The sequence below is a fragment of the Lepeophtheirus salmonis genome, chromosome 7 (genome assembly GCF_016086655.4).
Source record: "Lepeophtheirus salmonis chromosome 7, UVic_Lsal_1.4, whole genome shotgun sequence".
NCBI classification, from domain to species: Eukaryota; Metazoa; Arthropoda; class Copepoda; order Siphonostomatoida; family Caligidae; genus Lepeophtheirus; species Lepeophtheirus salmonis.
This window is the reverse complement of record NC_052137.2, coordinates 70,587-82,043: the sequence shown is the minus strand read 5'-3', so window position 1 is coordinate 82,043 and position 11,457 is coordinate 70,587. Positions and strand designations below refer to the sequence as shown.

General features: G+C 30.0%; 1 protein-coding gene and 1 long non-coding RNA gene across 2 annotated transcripts; one reads left to right on the top strand and one right to left on the bottom strand.

Annotated features, from left to right (window-relative positions):
* Positions 1–3,657: 3,657 nt before the first annotated feature.
* LOC139905967 (uncharacterized) lies at positions 3,658–4,318 on the bottom strand. The gene is made up of 3 exons (XR_011781138.1): positions 4,181–4,318; positions 3,989–4,127; positions 3,658–3,927 (listed from the first exon to the last, which is right to left on the bottom strand). It is a non-coding gene; the product is annotated as an uncharacterized lncRNA (long non-coding RNA).
* A 536-nt stretch (positions 4,319–4,854) lies between these two features.
* LOC121121748 (uncharacterized) lies at positions 4,855–11,400 on the top strand. The gene is made up of 3 exons (XM_040716726.2): positions 4,855–7,114; positions 7,167–8,522; positions 8,727–11,400. Exons 2-3 carry the CDS (start codon positions 7,781–7,783, stop codon positions 8,993–8,995), a joined length of 1,011 nt encoding a protein of 336 aa, XP_040572660.1. The 5' UTR covers positions 4,855–7,114; positions 7,167–7,780; the 3' UTR covers positions 8,996–11,400.
* The last annotated feature ends 57 nt before the right edge of the window (positions 11,401–11,457 follow it).

The window sequence follows — 11,457 nt, the reverse complement described above, 5'->3', positions numbered from 1 at the left end:
ATGAATACATCAAGTCAGACTTTAACTCTGATCTCACAAAGATGCTTATTGCATGTAATATAACCTTATCCATTGCTAATCATCTACGTTAAAAAAATTTGTGGAGAAATACATGGGTAAACCTATCCCTTCCCGAGGAACCATCATTAAATTAATGGAGGATGTTGGTACTGATGTCATTTATAGAAATACATATAAAAATGTTTTGAGTCATCCACACCAAATGACGATCAAGTTATCAGTAAAAAGTTACTATATATTAGTTATATTTACTAATTTCGAAATAGAACTCTGAATTTTGTACTATCTAACAGTAAGTATTCAATTTTTTTAAATCTAACCCTAAAATATGATTCTATTTTAGCCAAAATTATCAAGAATTATGATACACAACTCATTCAATGGCAAAAAAAGTGCTTAAATGGTCACAACAACGGGAGTAGTAGCTTTGGATGGTTCGCAACTAGTTTGTCTGAGACTAGTTTCTTCACTTAAAGACTTGGGTATGATAATTAGGTTTGCCAATATTACATAGCCAATAAATATTACTCTTTTTATCACTTAAGGCTTAGCTATGGTTGATAGGCTCCAAGAAATGGTGTTCAGAAAACTCATAAAAGGCAAAAACAACTGTTTAAATGGTCACAACAACGAGGGTAGTTACATTGGGTGTATTATTATAATTAGCAATTGTGTATATCCTTCATGATAATAGTATGTTGTTATATAAGCATAAATAACGGGGAAAATATCTTTTTTGATGCTCTTAATAAGGAGTAATATCGCCGGACATTACTACATAATTAGCTTTTACTCTAAATCTTTAAGATGGATTTATTTCTAACATTTTTTTTTATTAGTATATTTATTGTCTAATTTTATGATTTTGACATTTACTTTATTATTAATAATTAGTTAGATCTCATCGGTAGAGATATATCTATCCTGTGCACAATTGTATATAACAACTTCCACATGAAGAAGAGGGGTGATTATCTTTTTGATTAAACTCCACGTCTCGCTTGTGTTTTGCAACCTAAAGTTATGACATATTTAACTGGATTCCGGTGTCAGAACAAGAAAATATTATTTGGATCAATCTATAATTTCAATATTCTGTATTTATAATTTATTGTTATTAGTTATATGATTCCAATTGTTTAATTTTGTATATTTAACATAAATGTATGATGGTATATTTTTATTATGTAGATTATATTTAATTAAAGCCTTCTTTTTTAAACCTGGAACTTCAAATATATTTCGAAATACTCTACTTTGTCGCTTCATTAGCTATTATTCTGAGAATAAGGTTCATAATGAATTACAATTTCATGGAGTGTGACGTTTTCAAATCTACTGTAACGGGGGAAAAAATGTCTAAGTCAATTATACGTAGTATATCTTCATGAAACATTTTGCTAATAAATACTTTCGTTATACCCTCAAAAATCATAATAAAGCAGGCAGATGATAATCACATCAGTATTTTAAACGCGTTTTTCTCTACAATATTATCAACTTTAATTATGTGATATCTCATTCTGAAGTAAAAATGCTTACTTCCTTAAGAATCCTTGGTGTGAATTGTTTAAAAATGGCATAATATAATAAACACATGTGTTTATAAATTTAATTATAACATTTTCCCTGCATTAAGGCTATTTTAAATGTAGATGGTTGATCGAAATGTCTGAGATACGATTAAAGAAATGTGAGGACATCAGATGCAAGTCTGATAAAGAACTTTCATTATTAAATGAAGATAACAACATGTTTGAGGGTCACCTTTCAATATAAGAAATTATAAGTGCTGTTCATAAAAATGCAAAATTAAATAAAACCCTCCGTCCATCGGAATATATTTTTGAATTTGTTAAAAAATATATAACATATCTCGCTCCAATTTTACTCTTGTTCTATGAAAAGGTTCTCAGTAATAGCTGTTTTCCCCTGTCTTTGCTTCAGAGCACAAATCTTCTTGCTTCCGAAACAAAAAAAGGATACTAGATATCTTTAAAAAATTAGCAAATTATGAAAAATTGCTCAAGACCATTTTCTTTCTTCATGCGTGATTACTTATTGCATAAACAAAGTTTTAAGCTTATTTTTATGTAAATATTTGAATGCATGCCAATAAAGGTGTAACAATAAAAGCAATAAAACTGATGTTAAACACGTCTTAATTTAGGGGTTTAAACGACCATCCACAAAAATAATATTCCCATTAGCAGTGATGAAAAAAATATGATCTGCTTGTATGCTACTGTAATTAGTTTTTTCGTATCAAATCAGATTTTCGAGAATTTTCAATTATTTACCCTTGTATATATGATTCGTGTATTTTTGATAGAAATAAATATTTTTTTGAACTAAACCCCAATATGTAGGCGACATTGAAAAAATACATTGCATCCAAGATTAATAGAAATACTATTACCCTTGATTTCAGCTAGTAACGTTAGACCTAATATCTAACTCAAATATCCGCTCAATGGGAAGTACTTTAAATCCCTACGAAAAATTACAACAAAAAATAAAAAACTAAGTGCGTGAGAATTCGTTTAATTGAGTACGAGAAAAATTAAATTATTACTGCATAAAATGGATATTAATAATTATTATGTACTTTTTAGAGTGGTTAATTCACATTTACACGAAGATTAATATCAGGGGCGTCTGCAAGGTTGGATGCTTTAGATACCTCCACAATATAAAAAATTGACCCTGAATTCACATAGTTTCTAGGATACTTATCCCGTGGACACCTACACCCTTCCGAAATTACTATTATCTATTGGAACGAAAGCTTAAATCTCATTTAAAGCGTTCAGAGTTCATCGTTCAAAAAAAAAAAAAATCCGTTCCGTTCATTAAACGCACGTTCCATGGAATGCCGTTTAATTTTGTGTTCCGTTCCCAAGCCTATTTTTATAATACAGAAAACGCGTGCGAGGAGGAGGGGGAAAAAAGACATATGGTATCATTGTTTAAAATACTGATGTGATTATCATCTGCCTGCTTTATTATGATTTTTGAGGGTATAACTAATGTATTTATTAGCAAAATGTTTAATGAAGATATACTACGTATAATTGACTTCGACGTTTTTTATCCGTTACAGTAGATTTGAAAACGTCACACTCCATGAAATTGTAATTCATTATGAACCTTATTCTCAGAATAATAGCTAATGAAACGACAAAGTAGAGTATTTGAAATATATTTGAAGCTCAAAGTTTAAAAAAGAAGGCTTTAATTAAATATAATCTACATACTAATACTAAAAAATAAACCATTAAACATTTAAGTTAAATATACAAAATTAAACAATTAAAATCATATAACTATTAATAATAATAAATTATAAGTACATAATATTGAAATAATAGATTGATCCAAATAATATTTTCTTGTTCTGACATCGGAATTCAGTTAAATATGTCATAACTTTAGGTTGCAATACACAAGCGAGACGTGGAGTTTAATCAAAAGATAATCACCCCTCTTCTTCGTGTGGAAGTTGCTATATACAATTGTGCACAGGATAGATATATCTCTACCGATGAGATCTAACTAATTATTAATAATAAAGTAAATGTCAAAATCATAAAATTAGACAATAAATATACTAATAAAAATTTTTTTTATAAATAAATTAATCGTAAAGATTTAGAGCAAAAGCTAATTATGTAGTAATGTCCGGCGATATTACTCCCTATTAAGAGGATCAAAAAGATTTCCCCCCGTTATTTAGGTATGCTTATATAACAACATACTATTATCATGATGGATATACACAATTGTTAATTATAATGCAACACCCAATGTAACTACCCTCGTTGTTGTGACCATTTAAACAGTTGTTTTTGCCTTTTATGAGTTTTCTGAACACCATTTCTTGGAGCCCATCAACCATAGCTAAGCCTTTAGTGATAAAAAGTAATATTTATTGACTATGTAATATTGGAAAACCTAATTATCATACCCAAGTCTTAAAGCGAAGTAAGTAGTCTCAGACAAACTAGTTGCAAACCATCCAAAGCTACTACCCCCGTGTTGTGACCATTTAAGCAGTTGTTTTTGCCCTTTACTGAGTTGTGTATCATAATTCTTGATATGTTTAGCTAAAATAGAATCATATTTTATGGTTAGATTTAAAAAAAAATTGAATACTTACTGTGAGATAGTACAAAATTCAGAGTTCCATTTCGATATTCGTAAATACTTTTTACTGATAACTTGATCATCATTTGGTGTGGATGACTCAAAACATTTTTATATGTATTTCTATATATGTCATCAGTACCAACATCCTCTTTTTGATTAAATTATTAGTGCATTAATTTAATGATGGTTCCTCGGGAAGGGATATGTTTACCCTTGTATTTCTCCATAAATTTTTTGAACGTAGATGATTAGCAATGGATAAGGTTATATTACATGCAATAAGCATCGTTGTTAGATCAAAGTTAAAGTCTGACTTGATGTATTCATCGTCAAATTGATTTTATAGATGAATATCCATATTCAAAAATCTTGTTATGAGATGAGGATAATGAGTGGCGTGTAATTCTAGACAGGGGACTAAAGGCACATTTATATCGACAAATCCGACAAACCATCTGTTTCTCATCCGGTAAGTATTTTCCAAATTCCTAGGCCTCCATTTTCAGAAATCCAGACAGAAGGCGACGTTATTTTAGGCATTTTATTCAGTTCTCTATCGACTATCCCCATCTAATATTATTATATTAATATTGAATAATAAAGGCGGGAATGATAACGTTCATGATTGATAGAAGAAGATGTATATTATTTAATCAATGATGCCATAAGTAATTCTTCTACTCATTATTCAAGGAAGAGCTATATATTCTTTTATCTACAACTGAACCATTACTGTGACATTGATATTCCATAACCAAGCCGTTTGGATTGGTATTAATAATGTATTATAAAAAAAATTGAGATAAAATTAATAGTTGGCTTTTAAGAAGTAAAGAGTTAATAAGGTTATGTTTAGGGTATTATATTAATCTATCCCGAAGAGTTTATATTTGGAAGGATCTCCAAATCTTTGGATCAGTATCGAGTGTTAAACCTTTGACAACAATTTCCTTGAATTCTTTATCGTCTTTTCATATTCTTATTTCTTTAAAGAGTGGACATCTGATACTATACTAGAGAATGTGGCTCAGGTTTTTCATATTATCAGTGCAAGATTCGCACTTATTTCCTGTGGGGAAGGTTGTGAAACACGCTTTAGTATCAGAACCAGGCAATATCGTGGTTGGTTGAATTATAATTTGCTTTTGTTAAGCTGTGAACACTTATACACAATAATTATTGAACTATAATTGTATAGTTGGAGGAATTGGTCTATCATTGGGTAACTACCATCTGATTATGGGCATTTTTTCGCTTTTTTTAGTACGAAAGACTGCGTGATACAATCAAGGTAACTACGTATTTTTTCATTAAATTTAAACTTGACCTATTTATAACTTTTTAATGGTAAGATATGTTTTTGAATGTAGAAGATATTTAAATATAATTGAATTCAATATTTAACTGAACGAAAGCTTAAAATTTTCCACGATATTTATACTGTATAAAATAATATAAGTATGAGCTGATATTAACCTTTATTGACTTTTATGTCATTTATACATACACACGAACTTATCTAAGTACAATTTCTCATTAATGTATTTGTTTTTATTATTCGAAAAAAAATAGCATTATTTTTGTCTTTTCATATGCCAATAACTACAAACATGTAGAAAGTCTATTAAAAAATATGTCGTGGGTTACAGAAAACAACATTGAACAGAAATCAAGAAAAATGAGAATTATATAAAGCCCAATATTTCATAGAAAAATTTGAGTCAACACTAGCAGGGGCGTCCGCAGGATTATTTTGGGAGGGGATGGCTTGGTTTTAGGATTTTTTTTTTAGGGAAAAAAATTCAAAAATCCTCAGCTATTCACAAAAATTAATTTTTTTGAGAAAAAAATTCACAAATTAAATTATACCTATACATTTCCTGTATTGTAAATTACTCTTCTAAATTTAATAATTATTATTAGTAGTAGTATGAACGGAGCTACAACTTTGTGTAAATTATTTTTTGTTTCTATAGCTCGAACATATTCAAAATTGACTTCAATATAAGATTTTTTAAATTTAATTTTTTGTCAATTTTCGAATATCTCCGGTAAAGTACGGGTATGACCCAGAATACTTTAGGCTTTTTTCTCTCAACTAGAAAATTTTATTGAATTCTTTCAGCTGACATATACTATTGGACTTGCAATTTTTTTTAAATCACAAGTTTAGTAGTCTACAAGACATAGGAAAATATTTTCATACAATGATACAAATACAATTGTGTGTTATCTACAACTTTGTGAAAAATAAATAAAATAGTTTCAATTGCTATAATACATTCAAAATTGACCTTTTAAAAAGGATAATTTTCTTCAACTTTCAGACGTCTCCGGTAAATTACATTTATGATCCAAATAACTTTATACTTTTGTCAATAAACAGTTAAATTTTTATAAAATTCTTTTTGCTGACATAAACATTATAGGACTTGCCATACTTTGATTCTTATTAACATATTCAGCTAGTGTGCTACCAGACATACCTTTGTCTATTTCTACGAATAAATTGTTTTGTCATCTACAACTCTGTGTAAGAAAAAAGTGATTTTAAATAGGTCTAATACATTTAAAATGGACTATTTTAGATTTGTGTTCTAAAAAGATTGTTTTCCTTCAACTTTCGGACATCTATAGTCAACTACGGGTAGGATTCGGTAAACTTTAGACTCTTGTCTATCAAGTGGCATAATTTCAAAAAATTATATCAACCGACATAGTAGTGATGTATCGTTCGCGAAGGTGAAGGCATTATGAGCCGGCTCCCCTGAAGTAATGGATTTATTGCCTCTTTATAATATTTTTTTTTCTCCATGACGTACAAGAAAATCTGAAGAGCCGTTTGGGAGCCGAAAGAGTCGGTTCTCTAAAAAGAGCTTGTATTCCAACCACTACGATATGGCCATTATTGGAATGGTGAAAATTTGTTTCCTAATCACAACGAGTATGACTGATAATTGATAAACCATGAATTACTATATTTTATCTCCTTCTAGCCAAGATATATGAAGACAATATCTTAATTCTAGCTTGTAATTCACGAATAAACTAAGTATGAAGTATAAAAGAGACGTCATGACGTCATCTATATAAAAAAACAATCAATCGAAAGTGTGATGTCATATTATGGGGAAGTATCATATATATTTTTAAATATAATTTAAAATTTTTATTACCCACTGTGTTTGATATATTTATGTTAAATAAAATAATATATTTATTAATTTATAATTTTAATTATAATCTTTTAATTTAATAGAAGGTTGCACTTGAATATAAATAGTAAAATAAACTTTGACAGACGAAGAATACGCTGGAGCATCTACCTATATAAACAAAAGAACCAGTGACGTCATTTATTTAGTAAGGCTGAGAAAAAATTCAATTTTCGGCCTAGAAAAAGTCAGAGCTTATCCACCAAATATATGTCATTTTGGTGTAAACAAAATTATTTACTCAATATACATCGTTGGAAACTAATTAAAGTCTGTGATTAAGTTATTTTTTTTTTTTATAACCTACACAGTATCAATTGTTAAAAAGTGTACATATTTTGACTTTTGTAATTGACTATTAATAATATTCAATATTGAATGCTATATCAAACAAAATGGGATCTCTTGAACGCCTTTGTTTGCGATGGAACGAGTATGAATCGAATTTCAAGCAAGGTTTTTCGGATCTCCGTCAAAATGAGGAACTTTTTGATGTGACGATCATCTCTGGATCAAAGATCATCAAGGCTCACAAGGTCATTCTATGTGCATGTTCTCCTGTATTTCGTTCCATCATTGGATCTGCACCCGTCCAGACATATCCCCTGATTTATTTGAGAGGGATCAACTTTTATTATCTGGAGCTACTCCTTTCCTTTATGTATTACGGGGAAGTGAGTGTGGATAAAGAGGAACTCGATGATTTCATTTCCATTGCTCAAGAGTTTCAAATCAAGGGTCTCTCAAATTATTCTACTCCCCTAAAAAGATGTGAATCTCAGCCCTCTACCTCCTCCACTGTTTCAACTGATCTCACTCCATATCCACCTCATGATTCTCAGGATCTTTCCATCGTAAGGGATGATATAAACGATTCCCTCACCAAATCTTTACCTAATATAGAAAAAGAAGAATGTAATATTGTGGATGAGAGCAATACTTTAGAATTTACGCAAAATGCATCAGAACAAATGGAAAGGAATAATGATTCCCATGATATTTCCATTGTAAGGGATGATTTAAACAATTCCCTCTCTAAATCTTTGACTAATTCAGAAAATGAAGAATGTTATGGATCTGAACAAATGGAAACGAATAATGATGCTTCAGAATGTATTTCATTAGAACAAAACCAAGGTTTGTATTTCTTTTATTAACAAACAGAGGTGGAAAAAGTCCTTATAAATATAATACTTCAAGTCCTCGGAAAATGAGATGTAATTCATAGACTATTGTAATTTTAAAATATGGACTCACTCAAGTTGAGTACAAGTACCTCCGTTTAATAGTAATTGAATAATGTTTCAATTGAATTAATATTTGTTATTTTTTAAATTCCAGACTATGATGAAGCCTTAAATACAGAGATTATTCAGTACTACTCCAAGCAAAAAACGGGAAAGGGATATCAATGCAAAAAATGTAACTATAAGGCTCAAACGCGACATCTTTTGCATAATCATGTTGAGGCCAGACACATAGTTACAAAGGGTTTTATTTGCTCCATCTGCGAGAAAAAATACAAAACAAGACAAAGTCTCTACTTACACAAGTACAGAACACATAAAGGTGATAGCGTCGTTTTTGAAGGTCCCAAAGTTATTAGATGAAGCAACAAAATCTCCTCAACAACAAGTGTCATAAGTTATGATTTGTTCTATAAAATACTACATATAATTTATATATTTTATAGAAATATGTGTAATTGAATTTTTAATAAGTTATATTGTATATGTCAGAGGTCATCGAACTTTTTTTATAGTGACCCGTATGAGTATGGAAATAATGACAGATGATTACACGGTTTACTTATCTATTTAAGCCAAATTTAAAAAATGTCATATATTGAAAGGTAACTTTAAATAAAAGTTATATCAATAATGCTTTTCAAGCTGATCTGTGCTTATATAACTTACAATTTCTTTTTGATTCACAAAACAATTGGACGCGTGTAGGTATGTTATTGTCAATGACTCATTGAATTTCATTACTCAGCTCAAGCGGGGAGGTGAGAGAAGATAGGAGTTGGAACTGCGTGGGAAAAAATTTAATTTATGGTCAGTTCGATGGATCTCTCCTACGGAGAAATCGGATATATGGATCCGCATACATATAGGAATATCCAATTCACACACCTTCTGATACTCTCTTCAATATCATAGTCTATTTAAGGAATCTCTACTCTTATAGCGATACCCCTTGAACAAGTGCCTCACTCTGTGGATCTTATCTCCTTTAATAGAAGGACCGTTCATTGTGTAGGTGGCTCTATGTATCAAGGGCCGTGATAGTGACTTTTGATCTCGTTAATCATTGTCCCAATACACAAATTCCTCCAGATCTTCTATGGAATCATCGTATATCTCTACACATATAAGAACTAAGGAGTTCTATAAAACGATATAATATTCGATTAAAGACCCAATCATTACTCTTATTAATGAAATAGTTTTCTTTAATAAGAGTACTTCAGTGTCCTTGGAGTATATAACACAAAATAACCCGTCTCAACCACTTTTATACCCATTCCATTTATACTCGGATAATTATATAACCTGTATACTTCAAGATCACACATGGTTTCTTAATTACTACTGAGTCACTACTGTCATTAGATAAAAAGTGGATAATGATTATAGAATTGTAAAGATAATGGGGTTCTCTTTTCTCGATATTTTGGTCTGCAATGTATATTCTATTCTGCTATTACATATAAATAGTTATTTGAAACTGTTAAGTTAATATATGTTTTAAAAAAATATATAAGAGACCTCTTAACTTCTGTAGATTTCTATTCAAATATCTGAATATCATTGCAATTTGAGTCGGGAGTCTTCTAAATATCTAAATTGCGTGCCACCTTATTGGAATATTAATCTAGGTAAAGACTAGAATTGCCACACAAATAAATTAATTACAAATCATACAGTTATTTGGAACTTTCAAGTGATTATGTGTTTTACAAAATATATAACAGACCTCATAACTTCTGTTGGAATATCCGAACAGCATTGCAATTCCCAAGCATATTGAGTTGGGAGTCCTTTTTTTAACAGTCAAATTGCTTGTCACCATATTGGAATATTACTCTTGCAAAGATCTATGATCTTTACACAAATCAATCAATTATTTAATGTTTACAATAGTAGCTAATTATAAGATGTTTTTCTGGAAACAATAGTTAAAATGTATTAATAAAATAATTCGATTATTTTAGTACTGATAGGGGGAAAAAATCAATGATATTCTTCAAAATTTACATTCCCTATTTATGAGTTCTCCGTCGCTTTATTTTTTTATCTTATTGATTCATTCGGTTTTATTTTGGACATGCAAGTGATATTTCTTTATTGTGATTGTTGTCGAACGAGTAGAAGTTTCAAAATGATTCCTATTATTAGTTGTAGAACTAATACACTAGGGAACACAAAATTTTAGCAATGAAATTGAGCTAAGAATGTAATTATTATGCAGAATCCAAAAATAATCACAGTTTTTACATAGGTCATCATCAGGTTCCAGAAATATCTAAGACTGTAGTAATTTCAAAGTCTGGATCATTTTTTTCTTCAAAGTCGACTTTATTTTCTAGAGGAAAGTCATATATTTGTACCGGAGTTTCATCAGAATGAGGGATGGGTGTCGTAGAACAAATATTTTGGATAAGCAATATGAGTTTTATGTTTCTTTTTCAATCCAGATACAATTTAACTTACAACTGGAAAAATCGGGGCCATTGTTCTTTATGAAGCGAAAATACGATAACTCTTCAGATATGTTCTCAAAGAGTTAGGACCAAAGGCAGATGGAAAGAATCGAAGGAAAATACTTTTAAATGTTGTGTATGACAATTTCTGGATAAATATATATAATTAATATACCATGAGGAACTTGAGAGAGGAAGGAACCAGAAGAAGAGGACGGGAGGAAAGAAAGTAATTCTCTGATAAAGGGTTAAAACAGAACTGTATTCAAAAATAATAAAATATTGTACATTAAAAGGGAATACATAAAATATGACATCAGCTTTACATTTTTATGCTACATCCCCAATCAACGAGATCGTCGAGGT